At 43.5% G+C, this 26,584-nt stretch overlaps 1 protein-coding gene across 4 annotated transcripts in view; it reads right to left on the minus strand.

The window, feature by feature from the left end:
* Window positions 1-26,584, minus strand: part of DNAJC1 (DnaJ heat shock protein family (Hsp40) member C1) — a 256,895-nt gene that overhangs the window by 3,683 nt on the left and 226,628 nt on the right. For all 4 annotated transcript variants that reach the window (XR_005217186.1, XR_005217184.1, XR_005217185.1 and 1 more), the window contains one exon: window positions 2,775-2,823. Coding sequence is in view for 1 of the 4 variants with exons in the window: in XM_037837709.1 (XP_037693637.1) it covers window positions 2,775-2,823 (49 nt within the window). In the remaining 3 variants the exon portion in view is untranslated. The remainder of the gene's footprint in view (window positions 1-2,774; window positions 2,824-26,584) is intronic.

Genomic DNA, 26,584 nt, shown 5'->3' on the forward strand with positions numbered 1-26,584 from the left:
TCGTAACGCCCCCCTCCTGCCCCCGCACACCCTCTCTGGGGCTGCAGCTCTGTGGGTGCAGGTGCGGCTCCCACTCTTTCCCGTGGCTGCCGGCAGCCCCTCGAAGGGCACGTGGGTTCCCCAGGCTTTCGCTCCAGAAACCAGCAGCCCTTCTGGGGACAGACCACATCGAAAGACGTTTCTGACTCTGCAGCTCTCTGCAGACGACACCCATGGGACATGCTCCCAGGGTGTCCTCAATCATACGACATATAAAAAACAACTGAAATCAATGACAGGCTGAACAGTCTAAAAATAAGTACTTATCAACTGAAACATAACAGTGTTCTCATGAAACTACCAATATCAATAATGTTACCAACAGCGAGGCTGAAAACACGTCAGCATTGTTAATTCCGGGTGAAACGCTGACCGAAAGGGCTCGCTCCAAATTCAGCTGAGTTGGGCGCTTGCTTTTTAATGGCTGTCACAGCTGGAAGCAAACTCACAAAGACACGTTCGTCCAAACACAGCGCACTGTCGGCTGCGCTACTACACTTTGAAATCTAGTTTGCAATACTAATCATAAAAAGGTATTTACAGAAATCTTCCCCAAACTGAATGGAAGGAGTTACGCATTTATATTTTTAACACATGAATTCATTTTGCTTGAAAGATTTTTAGGCAGGTTAAAATTCTATTTTCAACATTTTTAAATCTGCAGAAATGAGTTTCGCTAAGTGCTGCACTTATAACATTTTGGCCACAAATGTACATAACAACGAAAAATGCTTTCACAAACATCTGTTTTCAAAATGTTCTTTCTCCAGCATAAATGTCTTTTCAAAACAACTACTTTTTCATTCTTTGTTAAAATATTGTCTTTATTTTATAGAAACAGAATTTATTTTGATATCTGTCAGTAATTTAGAATATTTGTTTTTGTATGAAAGAAAAATGTGAAACTGATCTTGAAATTCAGCAACTCTTTGTGACAACACCAGGCAGCCTCCGTGTGACAGAAAATCTCCGTCTTACAGAAAGGGTCAGTGTGGTCCTAGGATGGGCTCTGAGCTCCGTGGAACCCCCTTTTCCCTGGGGGGCTGTGTCCCAGCCGCCCTGGAGGAGGAGGTGGTGGGAGGGGTGGGAGCTGCTGGCCTAACGCCTGTGCCCCGTGTTGGAGTGAATCCCCTTCAGCTGTGTTAAGACAAAGTTAGAAATCAGTAGAGACTAATATATTCTCTATATTCCAGAGATCCACTTGTGCACCTCACTTTGGAGACAGCTGTTTCATAATAAAAGAATTGAAACCACCCAGTGTCCAACCAAGGAGATCAACTGGCAGGTTGTGCCTCACGGACACCCAGCAGCCCCTCGAGCGGGCCGGAGCGGGAGAGCCCGGCCGGAGGGTGACGGGCCAGGCCCGGGGTGTGGCCCCCGCCTTACAAAATGGTCATTATGTGAACACACGTGCCTCAAAAACGTCTCAAGAAATAGAACTCTCAGAAAAAAAAACCCAGTGGGTGTGTTACCCGGGATTGTTCTTTTCTCCCTTTTGCTTATCTGTATTTTCTTGAGCTTCTATTAATGAACGTTTCACTCCTGTAACGCCTAAGAAGGGCCCAGGCGTGAGTCTAACTCACTCCGCTCCCTGTCGGCGGGGGGGGGGAAGGCCATGTGTACCAAGGAAGGGGCAAGTATTTCTTTAAACTTTTCCACTTCCAAGTCTTTGCAAGGGATCCACAGCCTTAGGAAAACATTTTAGAATTTCCAATAATATTCCCAAAGCACGGCGGACAGCTGGAAGTGGCCCAGCACTTCTTGGAGAGCCGCCATTAATATGGTGAACAAAATCAACATAAAGAAATATTTTCACTTCAAAAGCTCTGGCTATTTAAAGGCTACAAAGGCACAAAATAAGGCACCGAGTCTGGAGTCTGTGGCGAAGACCAAGAGGTCCCTGAGCATGGCTGCGAGCCACAGACCCCAGACCCCAGACCCCGCAGACCCCAGACCCCGAAGACCCAGACCCCGAGCACCCTGCAGACCCCAGACCCTGCACACCCCAGACCCCGAGCACCCCGCAGACCACACAGACCCCAGGCTGCCTCATGCCCTCGGACCCCCACCTGTGCTCTCCCAAGAGCTCCGTCTGCTCGTTTCTCTAAACTGCACCACGATTCCGAGAGCACGGTTTTGGAGACTGCTGTGGGGGGGCTTCTGTCACATGGCGCCCACTGCCTGCCTCCCCCTCCGAGCCCAGACAGAAAAGGAACTGGACGGCCGGGGGGAGCCTTCCTGGAGTGACCACAGAACCCTCGGGGTCCCCTCCCGGACCCGTACCTAGTGAGGCGGGAAAGCCCCAGAGGCACCCCCTCATTCCTGGGAGCACTGGGAGAAGGGCGAGAGGCTCCACCTCCAACAAGCCCAGGCAGTGCTGGAGGAAGTGGGTTTGGGGACACACATTCTGGGCAGCTGCTTGTTTTCTGTTCCAAAAGGAGCTCGGTGTGTGCAGCAGTGATGGGGCCCACTGGGCGTCAGTGAGGGGGACAGTGGCTGCGACCCCCAACAGATTCTAGAGAACAGGTTTTTACACTTTTTCAAGCTCATCAGACACATACTGTCTGCACCAACGGGTGCCTGACTGTGTCGTGTATGTTTGTACACCCACACACCCTGAGAGAGACAAGGCAGGTCCCCCGGGCAGGACACCGTTGTATTAAAGGAACCGCTGGGGAAGGGGCTGCCTCAGGCGGAGACCAGCCTGGGCTCGTGGCACAGGGGCGCCGACTCACCCGGGGGGCAGGAGACTGAGTCCTTCAGCTGCTTGGCCTTGGCTGTCACCTGTTTCAAAACAAAAGCAAATGCCTTAAACATTAAGTCACCATGTTTAAACGTCAGATCTTAACTTCAGACCCTCCTGGGCGGCCCTCCCACGTGTCTGGGGTTGGGTGGCCTGTTTCACGTCAGGTCCCCTGAATCTGCGGCCTGGAAGGACACTGAGGCCCGGAGACGAGTCAGTGACCTGCTCCAGGTGCCCCATCGCATCAGCATGCATCGGAACAAGGCTCGGGCCTCCTGGCGACTTCCAGTCAGCGAGACTCCCCTGGACGGCCGCCTCCAGGATTCCCGGGAAGTGAGTATCTTGCCTCACTTCTGACCATCGGAATCCATGGGGAAAATGGCACTGCTGCCAGTGATGTAGGACAAAAGCCTTTCTTTCCTTTCCACCCTAGAGAGAAGCCTGAGGGGACAGATGTGGGTGCAAACCACCCCTCCTCCAGGACCATGGCAGAGCTGGCAGAGAGGCTGGACTCAACCCGGATGGACACCGAGACCAACTACGGGGTGCGGGAGGAAGCACGGGCCTGGGGGTCCCGGCTCCCTAAGGGGAAGCACAGAGCAGCCCAGATGCAGGGAGGGGCCGGCTGGGGCCGAGGGTCGCGGTCGGTGTGGGGGGCCCTGAGGCCGGCCCTCGGGCAGCGGCGTGTCCAGCCCCCCCCAGCGCCCACCTGGGTGGGAGGAGCTGGAGTTTCGTTTTCCCTTCCTGTGTGGGGGCAGCGCCTGGGGCCCGGCAGAGACCCCGGCCTCGGTCCCGTCCTCCCCGCAGCAGCAGCCCCGGCCGGTCCAGTGTCCTCTTTCTCCCTCGTGTTTAGTCCGGCAGATCCCCAAGTGCCCAGCCAGGCTCGCCTCTGTCGCTCTTGTGTCAGCATCCACGGGGACATAAAGAGCCAGTGCACCCCGCTCTCCTCCCTTTGGGGGTATGGGGGGTGGGGAGTGACATTGGTTGGTTTTTTTTTTTCTCTGTTTTACAGTTTGGGTTCTGGCAGACCCTTGACAGATGAGCAGGGAGGCTGACTCAGCAACTGCTGGTTTCCCACCAGCAAATAACAAGAGACTTGGAGAAGCAGTGCAGTTATTTCTTTTCTTTGGTGGGTGTTCTATCTGTTTAGTTTTTTTCTTTTCTTTTTTCCCCTCTCTCTCTCACCTTCTCTTATTTTCCTTCTTGTTCTTAGTCTGGGAGACTGAAGAGTGGGAGAAGATTTCCAGAGTGACCACAACATAATACTCAGAATGTCCAATTCTCAACAAGAAATTACAAAGCATACAAGGTATATTAGTTTTCCAGCTGCTAAAGCAAAACGCTATACAATGGGTCAGCTTAAGCAATGGGGATTGGTTGGCTCGTTGCTTTGAGGCTGGAGAAGTGCAAAACTGAGAGGCCTGCGAGGCGAAGGCTGTCTCTCGGGAGACTGTGGCGTCCTGGGGGCTGCCTGGGTTCCTTGGCTCTTCCACCACATGGCAATGCTCTCGTGTTTCTCTTCCAGCATCTGGCTCCTCCCGTGGCTTCCCTCTCTGTGTTGTTTCCTCTCCTTATAAGGACTTCATCCATATCTAGCCCACCCTCCTCTCGGGCACCTTAACTAATCACATCTTCCAAGGTCCTACTTTCAAATGGGGTCACACCCCAGGACCAGGGGCTGGGACCTGAGCACACCTTTTATGGGGGACACAATTCAACCCCAAAACAAGACAGTGAAGGAGTGGCCCAGTCACAGAAAATAATAATTCAGTGGGAAACATTCTGGAGGAAGCTCAGTCTCTGGAATCTTAGAACAACTGTCATAAATAGGGTCAATGAACTAAAAGAAATCAGAAAAACAACATATGAACAAAATCAGAACTTTAATAAAGAGATACAAAATAATAAAGGAGAACCAAATGGAAATTCTGGAACGCGAAAGGACAATAACTGAAGAGAAAAATTCAAAACAGGAATTCAACAGCTGATTGAAGGAGGCAGAAGAAAGGATCAGCAAACTCAAAGACAAAACAATTTAAACTGTCCAGTCGAGGAGCAGAAAGAAAAAGGAATGAAAAAAATAACAGTCTGAGGAACCTGTGGGAAACTGTTGAGTATATACTAGGTGTCCCAGAAATAGAAAGGTCAGAAAAAATATTTGAAGAAATAATGGCAAAAACTTCCCAAGTTTGATGAAAGATGTGACTATACAAACCCAAGATGTCCAACAAACACAAAGCAGGATGAACCCAAACGCATCTACTCCAAGACACATTACAATCAGACAGTCTGATGCCAGGGACAGAGATGGTCTTAGAAACAGAGAGAGAAGCAACATGTCACAGGGAAGGGGTCCTGAATTAGATGAACAACCAATTTCTCAGTAGAAACCATGGAGGAAGATGGCAGTGGGAGGACATATTTAAAGTGGTGAAAGAAAGAAAAGCAAAACAAAACTGTTACCCGAGAATATACCTGGCAAAGTTGCCCTTCAAAAATGAGGAACAAATTAAGACATTTCCAGACAAACAAAAACTAAGGAAGATCTGTCTAGAGGAAGTGCTAAAGGGAGTCCTCCATGATGAAAGGAAAGGACACTGGACAGTATCTCAATGCTGGATGAAGAAATAAAGATTCCCAGTGTAAGTAACAATATGGGCAAATATAAATGCCAGTGTTATTTTGTTTTTCATTTGTAATGTGGTCTTTTACATCTTATAAGACTGAATGAAAATCAAATGCATAAAAAAGTATAAATCTTTGTTACTAGGCACACAAAATGCATAAAGATGTTATCTGTAATTTAAACAATGTAAAAGGGAGGGATAGTGGGACATAGATACTGTGTATATGTAGGTTACCAAAGTCAAACTGGAATCAATACAAAGTAAACTGTAATAGCTTCAGTATACTAAATTTAATCCCCTGGCAACCATAAAGAAAACATCTAAAAAATCTACACAAAAGGAAATGATAAGTGATTCTAAATGGCTCATTACAGAAGACCATCTGAACTAAAAGGAAGGCAGTAATGAAGGTAAGGAGAGACAAAAAAGGTATAAGACAATTCCATTTACAATAGCATCTAAAAGAATATAATATCTAGAAATAAATTTAAATACAAATATAAACCAATTAAAAAAGTGGAAGAAGTAAATCATTCTTTATCAGTAATTTCTATAATGTAAATGATTAAACTCTCCAATCAAAAGGCAGAGATGAGCAGAATGTATACAGAAACAACCAAATTATACGCTATTTACAAGAGACTCATCTTAGAGCCACAAATAATTAATTTGAAAGTGAAAGGGTGAAAAATATTTCACGCAAAACAGTAACCAAAAGAGAACAGCAGAAGGCTATGTTAATATCAGACAAAAATAGACTTTAAGTAAAAAACTATTACTAGAGACAAAGGAGGACATTATTGATAAAAGGGTCAATTAAACAAGATGAGTTAGCAATTATAAACATATCTACACCAGTTCTGGTTTGAATGTGTTATGTCCCCAAAACGTCATTATCTTTGATGCAATCTTGTATGGGAAGACATTTTGGTGTTGATTAGATTAAAATTCTTTGATTGTTTCCATGCAGATGTGACCCACCCAACTGTAGGTGGTAACTCTGATTAGATAATTTCCATGGAGGTGTGGCCCCGCCCATTCAGCATGGGCCTTGATTAGTTCACTGGAGCCCTATAAGAGCTCAGATAGAAGGAGTGAGCTTGCTACAGCTAAGAGGGACACACTGAAGAAAGCCCAGGAGCTAAGAGAAGAGCTGCAGATGAGAGACAGTTTGAAGATAGCCGTGGAAAGCAGATTCTTGCTCCAGAGAAGCTAAGAGAAGACAAACACCCCAAGAGCAACTAAGAGTGACATTTTTGAGGAACTGCAGCCTAGAGAGGAACATCCTGGGAGAAAGCCATTCTGAAACCAGAACTCTGGAGCAGACGCCAGCCACATGCCTTCCCAGCTAACAGCGGTTTTCCAGATACCAGTGGCCATCCTCCAGTGAAGGTACCCAATTGTTGATACGTTACCTTGGGTACTCTATGGCTTTAAGATGGTAACTGTGTAACCAAATAAACCCTCTTTATAAAAGCCAATCCATTTCTGGTATTTTGCAAAAAGGCAGCATCAGCAAACTAGAACAGATTTTGGTACCAGAGATGTGGGGTGGCTGGTGCTGCTGTGATTGCAAATACCAAACATGCTGAAACAGCTTTTTTTTTTTGATTTAAAGTAATGAGAGTATTTATTGTCTGAGAGTCAATATACACACTCTGAAATCTAACGAACATGCATTTTTCCTGTACAAAACTTAGGTATTCTTATAAACAATAAAATAAAAAGGCTATGAGGTGAAGCTTTGCTACAACACTCCAGTCCTCCTCACTGAGCAAATGGTGTGAACTTGTCATTAAGCAAACGACCCTGCTTCCAACTGGACCCAATTTTTAGTGTCTCGCGCTGTCCATCTTCTTCTGCAGATATCTTGCCATTCTCCACATCACACAATGTTTGCTCTGAGCTGGTTTCTTTTTTTTCCATCAGAGTCCTCATTTTATTTCTAAAACATGTCTTCATCTTCAATGCTGAATTGCTAAGGGGGCTTTGCTTTCCTCCCATGCAGTCTGGGAAACGTGGACACTCTCCTTTACCACCCGTCCCGGCTTCTCCCTGCTTTGGAATGACTTTTTAAATGGATAAGGGGAAGACTCTGGAAGAATTGTGAGGAGCTTGATAGAAAAGGCCTAAACTGCTTTGAAGAGACTGTTCATGGAAATATGGAGTCTAAAGATACTTCTGATGAGGCCTTGAGCAGAAATGATGAATGTGATGTTGCAAACTGGAAGAAAGGTGGTCTTTGTTTTAAAGTGGCAGAGAATTTGGCAAAATTGAGTCCTGGTGTCAGATGGAAGGAAGAATTTGAAAGTGACGAGCTGGGATACTTGGCTGATGAGATTCTGAAACTAGAAGTTGTAGATATACCCTGGCTTCTCCTTGCAGCTTACAGTAAAATGCAAGTGGAGAGAGATAAACTTAGAACTGAACTCTTGGGTTCCAAGAAACCAGAAATTGATGGTTTGGAAAATTCTGGGTACCAGGGGTGGAGGATTTAACCGAACATGGAACCTGACTGCCATTCCAGTATAAGCCAAAATTTGAGATGGAGTTATCCAGAAAGGATCTGTGGAAAGTCCTATTGTCTGACAGCTTTGACCCCTGTGTGTTTCATGTGACGCCAACAGAATTTTTGCGAGACCTTTATAGACAGAGATGCTGCTGGTCTGGACTGGAGGAGACAGACAAGGAACATATTGAAGGAAAAATTTCTTCAAAGACAGAGCCATGGAGGTTGAGGTCTGGAGTCGAGAGGTCTCGGGCTGGGAGAGCAGAGTGGCCCACACGCATGGAAAGGGTGAGTTTGCCCTGGAGGTCGAGGGCGGGCCTTCCGCCTCAGTGCTCAGGAAAGGTGTTACCACCTCAGTCCTCAAAGAGGTTGGAGCACATTCCCAGGGACTGGAGAGAGCCTGGCCGCCACCACACTGTTCTGAAGGGGTTGAGCGTGTGCCCTGGAGATGGAAAGGAATCCGGGAGTTGCCCCAATGTTTGAGGAGGGTGGGGCCGAGAAGGTGGTCTCCCCAGTGTGTGGATATGTTGGAGCACTCACCCAAGCATTTGGAGAGGAAAGGGCTGCCGCAAAGGCCCTTAGGAAGGGTTAGACTCCCGCTCTCTCAAGCCCCAAGGATGCAACGTTGTTCTGTAAATGGCTCTCAGGCTTTGGAAGCTAATGGAGTTTGTCCTGTGGGTTTTAGGAACTGTTTTGGTCCTGTTGACCCTGTTTTCCTTACTGTTTCTCCTTATGGCAATGGGAGTGTTTACCCTATGACTGTCTCCCCTTTGTATGTTGGAAGTACATAACTGAAACTGGTGAAAATTACTAAAATCAAATCATTAAAAACCCTCATGCCCTCTTGCTGGAAGTTCCCCTTCCTTTCCCCTGTCCTCCTCCTTGTCTTGCTAAGCTCCTTCTTTAGAGGAAAACAGAATTATGCTAGATTCTTTAAAAAGATTACATCATTTAATTCTTATAATACCTCTATGAAATAGAAATTATAATCCCTGTTTGAAAGATAAAACACATGCAGGTCACCCTGTTAATAAGCAGCAACTCAAAAGTTGAACCCAGGTCTTTGTGGCTTCTTTTCTCTTTCCATGAAACAAACTACCTTGCCTATTTAATGATTCTGCTTCTCTATGGTGTAAAAATGAGCAAGACAATCTCTGTTCACAAGGAGCCTGTATTTTCATAAAGCAGATATGATGTGTACATATATTTCTACAATAGGGAAGAAAAAGGTCATGGAATAACTGAAGGAGTGAGAGGTTTAGTATCTGATGGAGGAAATCAAGAAAGGCTTCCTAGAGGACGTTAATGTTTGAAGGATAAGTAAGACCAGAGACTAAATGCGAAAGGCAGGAGATATTCTAGAGGAAGGGGCCAGCTGAGGAAAGCAGGCACTGGAAACTGTAGGGCACAGACAGTGGGTAGTGAGTAGAATGGTTAAAGTGTAGGGTATTAAGAGAAGTATATGAGATAAATGGCTGAAATAATTTGTGAAAGAGCTAAAAAAAAAAAAAAAAAGGCTAAGAAAACTGTGTTTCATTTACTAGGCAGTTAAAGGCCATTAAAAGTTTCTGGGGTTCAGAGTGACAAAATGTAAACTATGGTTTGGAAGATTAATTTTGAGGAATGTTTAGAACAGACTGGAAAAACAGAGGATGTTTCAGTGGGAACACTTGTTAGGTGGTCATTATCATAGACTAGGGTAGAGGTAAAAAGGGTCTGGACTAGGTTGTGGGAGCAGAAGGAGAAAATACAAGACGCCTATCACCATCACAGTCCACTGATGCAAAGGGGCCTTCCTACATAAACAGCATGCCGAGACAACCTAAATTCCAGCTTTGTGTTGGTCAGCTTGAGCTATTATGGTTCCTTTGTTTGTATTTCTAAGAATCCACTGACTTCAGAGAAAGAGTAGGGAAACTGGTACACCGAGAAAAATACTGAAGCCACATGGGAAAAAAAAGAAAAGACATACAAAGATATATAAAGGTACAGAATATATTACATTTTACATAAACAATAAAGCAAGTGTAACAGCGCAATTCTAAAAAGAGTTCATGTTCCATATCCTAGAATTTAAACCTTCCTCTGCTTCCTGTCTGGATTCGTAAGTTATAGTATAAGAAGAATCCAGGTCAATTTTCCATTTGAGGTCAAGTGACACAGGCACAAGTGGATTTGGCTTCAGAGCCCCATAACTTGAGATAACACATAACCCTGACATCTTAAAGTCATGATACAGGCTTTCACAGAAGTCCTTTATTCCCCCTTTTATTTGAGGGGCTACAAGGCATGAATATATCTACAAATACAATTCTAATCTCAGAATCCTGTCCAGTAGATAAGCGGCAATGGCAGGTGGGGAGGAAGCACCCAGACGATCACTCACTTGGGATTAGCACTCTAAAGTTAGGACACTGGTCTCCTGAGATGTCGTCAAGAACACATCTCCTGTTGTTATAGTCACTGAGTGGGTTTGGGAACACCTGGTTAGAGACTCTGAATTCTGAGTGGAGTGTATGTCACAACCTGGTCCAGCCACCACGTGCAACAAATAGCTGCGTGTAACCCAAGTCCTTCAGATCCTCAGTATCCAACAGGGAAGCGGACGAGGTCATGGAAGTCATTTTGGAGCCATACCTTTTTTCTCCCACTTAAAAGACAACCTGGGATTTATAACACGCTCACTGTGGAGAAGCCAAGCACAGCCTTCCAGGCCTTCAGCTCTACGTGGTCCAACAACTACTTCAGTATTCTAGATTTTCAGCCAAGACTTGGCAGAAAGGGGCCTTCCTACATAAACAGCATGCTGAGACAACCTAAATTCCAGCTTTATGTCAGTCAGCTTGAGCTATTATGGTTCCTTTGTTTGTATTTCTAAGAATCTACGACTTCTAAAATCTATGTATTTCTAAAATCTATGACTCCCAGTGCAAAAGATGGCTGTGTTAAAATGAGAACTGCAAGCAAACCCCCCCCCCTTTTTTTTGAGAATTTCTCCCCTTTTCATTAGTTTTTGTCTCAGGAGGAGGCATGTACAAGGCAGACGATGGCAAAATATTTCTGTTTGGGGCCCAAGTTTGGCATGATCATCCAGTCTTTTTTGACTCTAACCAGGCCAAGCAATTTCCAAATAAATGATGGCCAAATGATGAAGTTCAATGCCCAAGGGTGCATTTCAGACAGATAACATGCCACTTGAGGAAAACAGCCACCTGTAGCAAGCACAGTCATCACCAAATCTATTTCCTTCCTCCAGATCTGGATGACTTCAGTATCGAGGCTGCCAACCTACCCCTGAAATGTCTGGTATTATTTTCTCCATGTGGTCCATAATGAATTATTCAACTACTCCTTCTGCTCTTACATGATGTGCCACCGCAGAAGACATGGTCTCATACTGAATGTAGGCTTCTGACAAGCTATATTTAGGACTTCCTTGCTAGCCTCACCTTCAGAGAAGACATGTCTCAGACAATTTTAGGCGCTGCTCTTCTTGAGTATCTGAGCAGCTCACATTACGGGCTGCCTGCTCCAGAAGGCTTTCAGATATGATTGCATCCAAATGTATATTGACAGTCACATGAAGTCCAGAACTGTACAGAAATTTGTCTCAACATGCCCTGAGTCGAAGAAGAAAACACTATATAATCCCTCTTCTTAATGAGGTTTTATCCAACTGCATTAACTTTTATCCTTTAAAAATTTATCAGGAAATAGTGGACCCACAATCTAGTCTGGGACATATAGGGTGGGTAGAGTAAATGAACAATTTCTAGAATATGTTTGGCTCCTTCTGGAGAAAATCCTGATGAGAGTAAAAGAAAATTAAATCAGCAAAATGAAAATTATATTCCACAGAGCAGAACTAATGTCAGAGGGTAGCTGCCTGGTGGTATATTTCTGCTCAAGATAAAGAAAACTTTTCCAGTGAGCTGAGCATTGTCAGATGACTCAGCATGTAAATGTTAGCTACTAGTAATAGACTCAAGTCATATTTTTCAAAATTCTGGCTGACTGGATATTCGAAGTATTGCTCTAATAACAAATTTTGTAAAAGGAAGTTCATTATTTTTATTCATTTATTTTTATTTTTGGCCAAAGTTCCATTTGAATCTAGCACTAACGACAACCACAATACTGTGACTTTCAAATACAAAGTGCACTCTGTTACCTGAACATTAAATAAACCACTTGAAAATTGTTTCCAACTGGTAGAAAGCAGTGCTGTTCATTTTTATTATTTCTCCAATGTCTTTAAAATTTTCTCTGGATTCTCTATCTGTCTGGACAGAAAAATACAAGAGATAATAGTATTCACCTTAACCATTAAAAAGAGAGTCTGCCATTAACTGCCAGATTACCTCGATAGCTCTAACTAACCTAGAGGGTCATTTACTGGGAGAAAATGCTTCTGCCAACACCCAACAGTGTGGTTTTGCAGATACTGTTAACCCACCATGACAGTGTAGCCATTCATGGTCTATTCACCCACCATCCTCTCTTTCCTGTGGTTTCCCAAAGTTTTTATGCTGAGCACAAACTCCTCAGTATTAGGCCCTTCTGCTCTGCCTCAGCTCACCTTTCCAGCCTCATCTTTGGTGTTTCCCCTGCAGACCTCTGTTCTCTGCTCAAAATGAAACACCTGGGGTTCTCTAAAGGCACAGGCTTGCTGTAGCTTCTAGGACCTTGCATTTGCTGCTCCCTTGGTCATTTCCCTGTCCTCCTCATCCCATCTCCCCATCGCACTCCCACTCATTCTTCAAGTCTCAGCTAAGATGTCATTTCGTTCCAAGAGCCTAGCAGCTTACACACAAATGAAGACCTTTCTGACTACATGAGACTGTCGTTTCTATGCGTCTACAAAGCCCTTATCTCAGCACATTGAAATCCTCTGCTCTCTTGGTATTTGCGGTGGACTGAACTGTGTACCCCAGTGAAGACATTTTCTTGGTGTTGATCTGCATTCTGGTAAGATCTCCTCAAGATGTGGCTTCAGTTAAGGTGGGGCCCAAATGACTCACATCAGGCTCTCATCAGACGACTGGAGACCTTTACAGGCAGGGTGAACGTCAGACAGAGAGAGAAGCCAGGGGAGCAGCCATAGGGAGCAGCTGGAAGCCAGAAGTCAACAGAACCCAGAAGAGAAAGGAGAAGATGCCACCATGTGCATCACCATGTGATGGAAAAGCCAAGGAAGCCCAAAGATTGCCGGCCAGCCAGAAGACACAGATCCCAGGAGGAAGCAACCCTCCCAGCCCCTGAAACGCTGAGACAATCAATTCCTGTTGTTAAGCCAACCCACTGTAAGGTATTTGTTTTAATAGCAAGAAAACTAAAATAACATTCTTTATTATCCTTCAGAGGAAAAGACAGTGTCTTGTTCATGGACATATCCTTGGCACCTGAGATATAGTAGCTGCTCAATAAATATCTCTGAAATAAATGCATCAACTTTTACTCACCAGTCAATGTATTTAAAAACACAAAGGAGAAAATTTAAATCATTCAGTCCAGGAAGAAAGACAAAAGAATGAAAAAAGTGCACAGAACCTAAGAGACCTGTGAGACACCACAAAGGGGATCAATATATGCCTTGTGGGAGTCCCACGAGGAGAAGAAAGGCAGAAAGCATCAGAAGGAATGTTCAAAGATATAATGGCAGAAAAAAAAATTTCCTAAATTAAATGAAAAAAATTAATATAACATTCAAGAGCCTAGTGAACCACAAACAGGTTAAATTCAAAGAGAACCACGCCCAGACACACTGCAGTCAAGCTGTCAAATGCCAAGGACAAGGAGAGTTCTGAAAGCTGCCAGAGAAAAGCACTGTGCTGTGTACAAGGGAGCCCTGAGGAGATTAAGTACTCATTTCTTATAAGAAAGCATGGCGGCAAGAAGACAGCGGGATGAAATATTTAAAGGGATGAAAGAAAAATACTGCCAACAGAGAACTTTATTTCTGGTGAGACTGTCTTTCAAAATGAGGAAGACAGTAAGACACTCCAGATGAACAGAAGCTGAGGGAGCTCATCCCCACCAGACCTGCAAGCCGTGCTCAAGGGAGCTCTGCAGCCTGAAAGGGCAGCACACAGGACATGGCTCCAGGTGGCATGAAGAAATACAGATCTGCGGGAAAGGCCACTATATGGGTAATTACAAATGCCGCAACTCCTGAATTGTATTTTTGGTATGTAACTTCACTTTTTACTTCTTACAGATTCTAAAATGGAAATGCATAAAAAGTAATGAGAAATCTATAGTTTCGGGCATACAGTGTGAAAAGATATAATTTGTAACAAGTATGACAAGGAGGTAGGCCAAAGAAGGGCATAGCAACAGTTTTTGTGTTTGCTACTGAAGTTAAGTTGGTATCAAATCAAATGTGATTTATACTTAGGATGTTAAATTTAAGCCCCATGATAGCCACAAACAAAATATCTGTAAACTATATAAAGAAGGAAATGAGAAATGACTCAAAATGGTACACTCCTAAAATAAAACATATATGAACGACATTAAGGGAAGAATTGAGGGATAAAAAGGTATTTGACTTACAAGTAAGACAATGGCAGAAGAAAGTCCTGCATTATCAGTGTTACTTTTAATTTAAATGGATTAAAGCTCTCCAGTCAAAAGGCAGAGATTGGGTCGACCAAAACGGTGGTCTTCGAACAACTAGCAAATACTGGCAGAGCGCTCTTCCTCAAAAGTCCAGAAAACAGTTAAAGGGTTACAGTAACCGGGCGAGTGCGAAATCAAGAAAACACAGCTTTAAAAAAATGGTAGGAGAAGCTCGTGGTGCCCTTGCTGATCCTCTCTCATCCCCTCCCAAGCATGCTGTGAAGCCAGCCTGTGCTCCCATTGGGGTCCCTGTCCCTGTCCCAGAGGGAACAGATATTGGGGTGCCTGTACATCAGTGCCAATCTATCAGGTAGCAGCCTGAGCAACTGAACCACAATGCTGTCTTGGACTCACCCTCCCAGAACTCACCCTGCAGGCAGAAGGAGTTTGCAGAGAGCTAAAGCAGTGTAAGAAACAATTAAGTTCAAGTGGACTGGGACAAAGAATTACCTGCTCTAAGTCATACAATACAGATTTAATGCAATCCCAATCAAAATTCCAAAAGCTTGCTTTGCAGAAATGGAAAAACCAATCTTTGAATTCACATGGAAGGGGAAAAGGGGTCCTAAATAGCCAAAACCACTTTGGAAAAGAACAATGAAGTTCAAAGACGCACCCTTCCTGATTTAAAAATTTATTACAAAGCTACAATAATCAAAACAACATGGTACTGGCACAAGAACAGATATAGAGACCAACGGAACCAAATTGCGAGTTCAGAGACTAAGCCTCATGTTTATGGCCAATTGATTTTTGTGAAGGGTGCCAAGTCCACTTAACTGGTGTGCCGGTTTGAATGTATTATGTCCCCCAGAAAAAGCCATATTCTTTGATGCAATCTTGTGGGGCAGACATATTAGTGGGGATTAAGTTGGAACATTTGGATTAGGTTGTTTCCATCGAAATGTGTGCTACCCAACTGTGGGTGATAACTCTGATTGGATAATTTCCATGGAGGTGTGGCCCTGCCCATTCAGCATGGGCCTTGATTAGTTTACTGGAGCACGATATAAGCTCAGACACAAGGAGCAGGCTTGCTACAGCCAAGAGGGACACTTTGAAGAATGCACAGAAGCTGAGAGAGTAGCTGCAGATGAGAGACAGTTTGAAGACAGCTGTTGAAAGCAGCCTCTTGCTCCAAAGAAGCTAAGAGAGGACAAACACCCAAGAGCAGCTGAGAGTGACATTTTTGAGGAACTGCAGCCTAGAGAGGAACGTCCTGGGAGAAAGCCATTTTGAAACCAGAACTTTGGAGCAGACGTCAGCCACATGCCTTCCCAGCTAACAGGGTTTTCTGGACACCATTGGCCATCCTCCAGTGAAGGAACCTGACCGCTGATGTGTTACCTTGGACACTTTATGGCCTTAAAACTGTAACTGTGTAACCAAATAAACCTCCTTTATAAAAGCCAATCTATTTCTGGTGTTTTACATTCCGGCAGCATTAGCAAACTAGAACAATTGGGAAAGAATGGTCTCTTCAACTTGATATCCACATGCAAAAGAATGAAGGTGGATCCTTACTTCATACCATACATAAAAATTAACTCAAAATGGAAAGACCTAAATAAGAATCAAAACTATAAAACTCCTAGGAAAAAAAAAATGTAGGGAATCATCTCCAGGACCTTGTATTAGGCAATGGTTCCCTAGACTCTACACCAAAAGGACAGGCAACAAAAGAAAAAAAAAAAAAAAAAGATAAATGGGACTCCATTAAAATGAAAAAACAAACAAACAAACAAAAAAACCTCTGTTCATCAAAGGACTTACCATGAAAGTCAAAAAACAACCTACAGAATGGGAGAAAATTTTTGGAAACCATGTATCCAATAAGAATTTAATATCTAGACTATATAAAGCAACACTACGACTCCACAACAAACATCCCAATTTAAAAATGGACAAAAGGCTTGAATAGACATTTCTCCAAAGAAGGTATTCAAACAGCCATTAGGCACATGAAAAGATGCTCAACTTCACTAGCCATCAGGGAAATGCAAATCAAAACCACAAGATACCATTTCACACCCATTAGAATAGCTACTATTATAAAAATGAAACATACTTGCTGGAGAGGATCTGGAGAAACAAGAACATTTGTTCACTGTTGATGGGAATGGAAAACGGTGCAGCTGCCGTGGAAGCTAGTTTGGCCATTCCTCAGAAAGTTAAACATAGAATTACCATATGACCCAGTGTTCTGGTTTGCTAATGCTGCCGGGATGCAAAACACCAGAAAGGGTTTGGCTTTTACAAAAGAGGGTTTATTTGGTTACACAGTTACACTCTTAAGGCCATAAAGTGTCCAAGGTAACACATCAACAATCGGGTTCCTTCACTGGAGGATGGCCAATGGTGTCCAGAAAACCTCTGTTAGCTGGGAAGGCACGTGGCTGGCGTCTGCTCCAAAGTTCTGGTTTCAAAATGGTTTTCTCCCAGGACGTTTCTCTCTAGGCTGCAGTCTCTCAAAAATGTTACTCTTAGTTGCACTTGGGGTATCTATCCTCTCTTAGCTTCTCCTGAGCAAGAGTCTGCTTTCAAGGGCCATCTTCAAATTGTCTCTCATCTGCAGCTCCTGTGCTTTCTTCAAAGTGTCCCTCTTGGCTGTGTCTCCTCTTCAAAATGTCACTCTCAGCTGCACTGAGTTCCTTCTGTTATGTCAGCTCATTTATATGGCTCCACTGATCAAGGTCCACCCTGAATGGGTGGGGCCACGCCTCCATGGAAATTATCTCATCAGTTATGACCCACAGCTGGGTGGGGCGCATCTCCAAAGAAACACTCAAAGAATTACAGTCTAATCAACACTGATAACATCTGCCCATACAAGAGTACATCAAAGATAATGGCGTTTGGGGGGACACAACACATTCAAACTGGCACACCCAGTAATCCCACTTCTAAGTATAACCCAAAAGAACTGAAAGGGACTTGAACAAATATTTGCACACTGATGTTCACAGCAGCGTCATTCACAATTGTCAAAATATGGAAGCAACCCAAGTGTCCACTTACAGATGAATGGATAAACACAATGTAGTACATACAAACGCTGGATTATTACTCAGCCACAAAAAGGAATGAAGTTCTCACACATGCTGCAACCTAGATGAACCCTGAAGACGTCAGGCTGAGTGATGATAAGTCAGACACAAAAGGACAAATATTGTATGATCTCACTCACGTGAAATAATTAGAATATGCACATTCACAGAGTCAGAAACTAGAATACAGGTTACCAGGGGCCGGGGTTGGGTTAGGGAATGGAGAGTTAATGTGTAATTGGTACAGAGTTTCTGTTGGGGGTGGGATAAGTTTTGGTAATGGATAGTTGATGGTGACACAACATTGTGACTGTAATTAACACCACTGAATTGCTTATTGGAAAGTGGTGAAAATGGGAAATTTTAGGTTGTATATATACTATCAGAATACAAAGGTAAAAAACCATAGAACTGTACAACATAAAGAGTGAACCTAATGTAAACTATGAACTATAACTAATAGTATAATTATTATAATAATTGTTATAATTATTATAATTATTGTTTCATCAGTTGTAACAAAGGTACACCATACTAATGCAAATTTTAATAGAAAAAACTATGTGTGTGTAAGGGGAAGTAACTGCACTTTCTGTAAACCTACACCTGCTCTAATAAGAAAGAAAAAAAAATTGATTTGTTCAAGTGATGCTTGGGCTGAGTTTTCAAAGTACTCGCTAATTTTCCATATGTCCTATTATTCTGGGGGGTGCTGGTTCTGAGGTACTTTGCAAAATTTCATGACCTTTTTAGAAAATTATTTTTTAAACTACATGTAACAAACCCCATTCCCACCCCTTTAATAGTGACTGACAGAGGAGGAGGGAGTAAAGACGTAAAAGAATGAAAGTACAGCAAAGGGAAACTGGTGATCCAGCTAGCACATTTGCTTTTGTCCTTCAACATCAACCCCAATAATGAACGACAACCTTGCCAACGCTAAGTGTCTGCATGGAGGTTTCCTGTCACAAGCAGCCAACAGTGCCTTCCCAAGGGAAATGTTCCTTTAAAAACCTTCATTTATTGTTAGTTTAGGGCAACGGCACAAGAAAGCAATTTCAGACGGCATTAACACTTGTCATCAGTATTGATATGCTGCATCACTAGGGCTGTACGTGATTAAAAGAATGTACAGAATGAACACAGAATGAGCCCTACCATGAGGCAGGATGCTATGACCAGACCTAGATTATATTTTGAGCCAACCGGGCCTTTTATGAGTAAGACTGTCCGTGGGATTCAAAGCACATGTGATTTTAACCAGTAAATGATATTTAGACTCCAAAGTCTATACTATCCTCCTGGCAAGATAAGAGACTGCCGAGTGAGTACAAATGACAAACTCTGTATATTAGTATTACAGGACACAATGGGAGCCAGAAAAAATAGATAAGAAACTTAAGTGGGAGATACGTAACTGAGAGGTTTCATATATTCTGCAAATACGCTGTTTCAGTTTTCCTGGCTGCTAAAACAAATATCATGCATTGGGGTGGCTTAGACAATGGGGATTTACTGGCTCATGGCTTTGAGGCTGGGAGAAGCGCAAAATCAAGGCTTGATCAAGGCAATCCTTCTCCCAGAAGACAACAGAATTCTGGAGCTGGCTGCCAGCAGCCCACAGTCCTTGGCTTTTCCATCACACGGCAGCGTGCATGGAGGGGGAGTCTTTTTATTCTCTTTGGGGTTCTGCTGACTGCCAGTTTCCGGCTGCTCCCTGTGGCTCCTCTCTTTGTCCACTTTCTTTTGCTCATAAGGACTTTTAGTCCTGTTGGAGTAAGGCCCATCCTCATTCGGTCTGGGCTCACCTTAACTCATAACATCCTGAAAGGTCCCACATACAAACGGGTTCACACCCATGGGACCAGGAGTTGGGACCCAAACATGCCTTTTTTACAGGACATGATTCAATCACCAACATATGCTCTGCTTTGATTAGTCGCTGAAAAAGATGAACAAGTGTTCTATTACAGCTTAATCAGACCTTGAACATTTGTGGATGATATATTAAGAATTCAGATTCAAATATTCAAGTTGCATGTGGGAAGCAACTAGAGCTCCTCAGAGCAGAGCCACATTAGTTGGCCAGTTTGTAGCAACATAATTTTGCTCTGAAATTTATTTCCCGTTGGTCCACCACCTCTGGAATCCAAGAGACCTCACTTGGAAGGCATTTGATCAATGCATGACAAACAAGTGAAAGAGCACTGCCACAGATGCAGGGTTCAAAGTCAAGTTCCTGTTAAACTGAGAGCGCATTGTGGCCTAAGTGAGAGCCAGATGATCTGCCCCAGCAAGCCCTGTGGCTGTGGCAAACCTCTTACCCCTTTTTAGAACAGGCATGCACAATCAAAATAACTGTAACAGTGACCTACACTTGTGTTAACAGTTCACAGTAACACAGTCTTTTCATAATGATATCTCATTTCATCCCCAATCACCCTGTGAAACTGATATCGCAGATGAAGAATCTGAAGCTTAGAATGATTTAGCGATCTGCTCATAAATGGCCGAGAGAGGACACCAAAACTAGGTTTCCTTTTAATTCCTGCCCTCTTTCCACTTTACTTCTTTTCCATAAAAGGATTGCATTAATGATTTCTTCTTAGGTCAAATCTTCTATGACATTATTGATGAACTATGATTTTTCACTTCAATTCAATTCGCAAAGATCTATTACGTACTGACTTAGTGTACACTTAGCGTATGACCTAGTGACTGTACCAAGAACATAGAGTCCTAGCTGCCTCAAGGGGCTTCCAATTTGTTTATTTCCTTGCATACTCACTCATAAGATTTCAAATTAATTAGAACTTTGCTCATAAGAAAGAAAATCATCATCTACAGCTTAGAAAGTTTTTTACTTTCTAAATCAATGCTGGCTAAAGCCAGGAAGCAGGCCTCTGTAGTAGCAACATGGGAGCATGGCTTCAGGGCTCAAGCCGGCGGCTAACTCCACTCCGCCCCATGCGAGTGCCCGGTGGGCGACTCCTTAAAGCCTCAAGCCCTCTCGACTCCAATCGCCCCAGTTCGTGTCTGACCCAACTGCCGGCAATGAGTGTCACCCTACTGACTGCAAGGACTGAAAGAATCCAGCAGGCCAGGTGGCCATCTCGTCCCTCTCTCTGCTGTCACGTGTGCTCCTTCTGAAGCCAGGTCCCTGTGGCAGGCGACGCCTGAACCAGACAGAGGAAGGAAAGTCTCGGGTGGAAGTCTGCACACAGTCGCACTCCTTTGCCACAAGACTCAAATTAGCTCCCCAGGTCCTCTGACAGGAGAATCTAAGCAAGCTAAAATATTAACAGGTGGCTCTAAAATTCCTCCAAGAAATGAAGCTGTCTTTGTGAAGGAATAGCGGGGCAAGCGTCTCGAGTAGATGAGCAGAGGTAGGATGTCCCCATGCCGTCCTGGGCCTCGGGGTTGGCTGCCATCCAGACTTCAGAGGAAGTGACAAACCCTGCTGTGGAGCAGACGGAGGAGCCTGGAGCAGGCATTAAGGGTGAATCTGGAAAGGAGGGCCTGAAGGAAAGTGGACGGTACTTACTGGAGGCAGAAAAGAGCCAGAAAGAGGAGAGAAGCAACTGGTGGTGGCTGGGCCAGAAGGGCTGAGGGCAGAGCCACGCCGGTCCGGACTCTAAGTTTCTCCATTCCTCCCACGCGATCACTGGGGATGCCGAGCACTGGGTACGCTCCGGCCCACTCTTGCTTTCGAGAGGGGATTCTTCTTGAGGACGGAGGAGTGCAATAGAGAGGCCACATCAGGAGGCAGGTACCTGAGGGACAGGCCGGGGGCTGGCACAGACGTGTGGAGCCCTTTCCAACCTCTTGAGCCTCTGGACTCTGAGACCCCTGACATCTTGGTTAGAACAGTATGATAAGGACAGGGGAAAACAGTAATTCCAGTTTGCATGTTGAGCTGTCGGGCATATCATCAGCATTTGTGTACTTCCAGATTTCCCAACTATAAGCATCTTCTGAAAATTCATTCCAGATCTAATGGTGAGCTTTTGATTTAAAGACAGGAATTTCCGTCTATCCAGACACCTTCCACGCCCTACACAAATCTCATTTGAATGCTCAACGCAGAAAAATAAGGAAAAAAGTCTGTATTACCGCTAGAGGAATTTCTGCAACAAAGGGTTGCAGATGGGATTGGATTAAGGAGAGTACAGATTATGGCTCTCAGCCCACAGTTTAATGTAAGAAAAGCATTTAATGCCTGAAAGGGGGTGAATTTTCCTAAGAACTCTGGAAAACCTTTTGAGTCCAAGCAACAGCCGGATCAAGAGTGGGTGGTGGGAATATGGGGACAAAATTAGATGAAGAATAGTGTGGGATGGAGGGCATGGAACATTTTCGGTGTTCTTTTTTTGCTTTTATTTTTATTTTGGAGTAACGAAAAGGTTCAAAAATTGATTCTGGTGATGAATGTACAACTGTATGATGGTGTTGTGAATAACTGATGGTACACTGGATGACTGTAGGGTGTGTGAATATAACTCAATAAAACCATATTAAAAAAAAAAAAAAAAGAGTGGGTGGCGGGGCGACTCGTGGAGACGGCAGCTGCAGACCCTGCCTCTGGTCCTCCCGAGGAGGGACATGAAGATGGGGAGGTGGGGGGGTGACAACGGCATCAGGCCACATTGCAAAGGCACGCGGTGGGCAACCACAGAAAGCAAGAAGGAAACAACCACCAGGGGCCCTTCTCCCCAGAAAAAACCCTCGCCTCACCCATCAGATAACTGAGGGGCTGCTCCCGGCCCCTCGTGGCTCGGTGCCCACCCGCCACGGCAACTGCAACAACCTGGCACAGGCCCAGCTGAGCTCTTGGAAGCCGAGCCCCGGAGAGGCCTGGCTGCAGAGAGCAGGTGAGCAGGTGAGCAGGTGAGCAGCACACCTGAAGTTGCTGGGAGAGAAGCCCCCAGTTTCTGTGCTCAGAGGCTACAAAGGAGCAGCTTGGCAGTCAACCTTCCTGGTGAGCTCATGGCCAAGAGGAAATCCAATCTAGCAAAATCAAATCAGAGGAAAATATAAACGTTTTTTCCCCTTTGTCTAGGACTAAACATTGAATGCAAACCCAAATAATCTCTGAGAAGACCCACTTAAAACCCCCAATGTACCCTCTCTCTGTGGAGAAGACAGAGGCTCCTTGTTAGGCACAGGAAGAGATCAGTCGGAAAGAACAGCTTCCTTCCAGAACATGGACCAGAAAATGAGAGAAGCCAATAGTAAAGGAGAACACTTTAAAAATGTTCTCAATTTTTCTGATAAAAGTTGTGGTCAGGGAGCCAAAGTATAACCTCATAAACTCTTTACTAATGATAGAGGGGAAAATAACCTTCACACTAGAGATCAGGTTACTAGATTAACCACGGCCTCAACCAGGTAATGAAATGAGCTACAGGACGAGCAGGACGAGGGGCACGTCCTGCTGACTGTGACGTGACACCTCCCGCTGGCCAGTCAATTCCTCCTCAGGGCAAGGGGACGAGTGAGGGGTCGCCGGTGGCTGGGCCTTCGGCACACGACAAAGTCTGTCCTTAGCTGATTTCTCAGCTGTCCACAGTGCCAGGAAAGGGAATCCAAGGGGGTGGGTGTGACAGCGACCCCGGCCATTAGGGACTGTGAAATATAAAGGCAGTGCTGGGAACGTTTAACTATGACATCACAGGTGTGAAAACATTACGTGTGACACTGGCCAAGCCAGGAGACCCACCTTCCAGTTTACAGGAAATTAATGAGACAGAGGAGCAACTGAAAGGACACCTGGAGTTAACAATCAGAAAAATCTGGGTTATATGATGTTCTCTAAGAAATCTGGCCCGGATTCTCATAAGGTTCAATGGCATGAACAGAGAACTTTCCTATAAATTAAAAGATGAAAGCACGACAACCAACTACAATGTTTGAACCTTGACAGGATCTTGGATTGAAACACCAAATGGCTGTAAAAGACATCTGGGAACAACTAGGGAACAAACAGATGATTTTATGAAATTGTTCATTTTCTTACGTGTGGCAATAGTAGTGTGACTGTGCACTGTTCACAGGAGATTCATGCTGAAGAATTTAGGGGTACACCATTAAAGCATCCTCAATTTACTTTCAGATGATTTAGCAAAAATATACGATAGGGTAAGTAGGTAAAACTAATATGGGAAAATGCTAATTGTTGAATTTAGGTTAAAGACATACACTGTATTATCATTTCAACTTTTTAATTTTTATATGCTTGAATTTAAAAAAAAAACAGTTGGGAAAAATTCTAATTTTAATATGTATTTTCTTAGAGATTTAAGAGTATAGAACTTTTATCAAAATGGAACAGACTAATATGAGGAAAAGTTAATTTTAAATGGAAAATATGATCACTAAATTTTAAAAATGTTATGAAGGCAGTGAATACAGAGTCACTGTTTGAGAAAACTAAAGCCATAATTTAGGAAATCAGCTCAAACAATTTGTCCAGAACTCAGAGAAAAAGGACAATGAGCAAAAAGATGATGACAAAGCAGACAACTGAGACAGTCAATATATGTGACTGAAGTAGGTAAGAAAATAACGCTGTTTACTGTATGGATGTTTCCAGAGTGCAGGTCCCTGCTAGGCACAGCCCGCGCACCATCACATCAGTGCCACACAACCACCCGAGAAACATCTTCTTACTGGTCATATTTGATAGGATGAACAAACTGGCTAATTATGTGAGGTTAAAAAGCTAGGAAGGGCAGAGCTGAACTAAAACTCGAGAACTAAGCTTTCACTAGTTCTCCAAACTTCAAAAAGATGTGACAAGTCAGTTTAAGACCACAGAATGCAAGTCAAGTGAATCAAGAGAGACCCACATCAGAATACATTTAATTAACTTCAAAGCTAAGGATACAGGTGAGAGAAAAGGGGCGTCAACAAGGATAGAAAATAAGTAGGCCAGTACCATCTGTATCTTCCCCAAACCACGTTTTGAAAACAATCCTGCAATTCATTCACGAAATCGGAGGGTAGTACATTTTGAGACCCAAAGTCAGATATCCATCTAGGCTAATTTTGATATCTTATGGCAACTGATAGTTACAGACCTACAAAAACTCCGAAATTAAACAATGCACAAAACTTTCCTGAATAACAACAGAGACACACACACATGCAAAGAATATAGCAGTTGACTTTAAAAATAAATGTAACTACACATATAAAAGTAATAGAAAAGAAATAATACTGGGGAATGTAACAAAATTTGGAGTTAATGCTTAAGTAATTAATACGTTTATGAAATAAAATAAAAATAAAAATATTTACTGAAAGGCAACACACTAAACTAATAATTAAATTTAAACTATAAAAAGTTTTCTTCTTAAGGGAGTAATAATGAAAAAAGATTGAGCAGCATCACTTTATGATAATAGGAAGGTTCAGTCCACAACAAAAGAGAGAGAAGAGAACATGGATTTTTGACTATAGAAGGCTGACTGATGATATATATTTCATCTGCCTTCTTCTTCCCAAATCCCACTGAAATAACAGAAGAGGTATGAAATATAAGTAAATCTGCAGCAGTGCTGTAAATAAGTCAAGGATGCGATAATCAGATCAGAATTTCAGAAAAACAAAAAGCAAATTGAATAGACCAATAGTAAAGAACAGTAGAACTGAGGAACCTTCAATCCAGGCAGGTAAAAGAAGGGACCTCTGAAAAAGCTGGTTTTACTAGTGGAATCTCAGAATGATCGCTTGATCAAGGCACTGTGTGGACTGCTGATGTCAGCGGTTTTTCTCATTAAAAAGACAGTTCCTTGTCCACCAGATAAAATGGGACTTCCAACACGGGCAATTCCAAAGACATGGGACAGAGATTCCCAAAGACAAACTACCCTTAGCAGAACAATAGATATCTCATATCAATGACTGTTTTAGTTTCCCGGCTGCTAAAGCAAATACCATACATTGGGTTGGCTTGAATGATGGGAAATTCATTGGCTCATGATTTGAGGCTAGAAGCCCCAAATCAGGGCATCAGGAGGCAGTGTTTTCTTCCCAAAGTGTGTTGCATTCTGGGGCTGGCTGCTGGCAACCCTTTTTCCTTGGCTTTTCCGTCACATGGCGATGCACAGCGGTATCTTCTTTATCTTCTGGGACCTGTTGACTTCCGTCTTCCGGCTGCTCCCCAAGACTTCTCTGTGTCCAATTTCCTTTGGATATAGACTTCAGCCTTATTGGATTAGGGCCCACCCTCAATCAGCTTGGGCACCTTAACTAATCACATCTTCAAACGCCCTGTTTACAAATGGGTTCACCCCACAGGATCAGGGCTTAGGACCTGAACATACCTTTTTTGCAGGACATGATTCAATCCCCAACAGTGAAATATTAAAATTAATGACCAAACATTAGGGCTTTTTAAAACTAAAATGGGGTAAAAATGTCTGCATGAATCCCTATTATTATAAAATTTCTCTGGAACTGCTGGCCAATGCAATTAGATAAGATAATGCAATAAGATATAAAGAAAATGGCAAAGTATTATTTGCAGAAGACATGACTATATCCTAAAATCCTAATGAATTGACACAAAGTCTTTTTAAAAATAAGATCAATAAGTAAGTAGGTGAGTTACAAGAATCAGTGATATACCTATTTTAGCTACCTGACTGACAACAATGAAAAACAAAATAATGATCAGTATGTCTGAGCCCCATACACCACCAGGGGGCTGCGTTCCTAAATCCTCCCTGAAGACAATTTTTGAGCCTTTAAAAGTTCTAAAAACAGGCATATTCTTGAACCAAGCAGCTCTACTTCTAGGAATAAGAAAATACTGCCAATTCTTGTTATTTGCGGTAGTTATGCTCTATAACATTGTCACAAACATGAAACCCCTGCTCCTGGGGAAAGAGATGAGGTCCCTGCAGCCTCTGGGCACAGCACTGTCATCAACTGATCAATCCATAACCTTGTCTTGTGCATGTTTCTGTTTAAAGACAACGTATTTAACATATAT

The sequence above is a fragment of the Choloepus didactylus genome, chromosome 5 (genome assembly GCF_015220235.1).
Source record: "Choloepus didactylus isolate mChoDid1 chromosome 5, mChoDid1.pri, whole genome shotgun sequence".
NCBI classification, from domain to species: domain Eukaryota; kingdom Metazoa; phylum Chordata; class Mammalia; order Pilosa; family Megalonychidae; genus Choloepus; species Choloepus didactylus.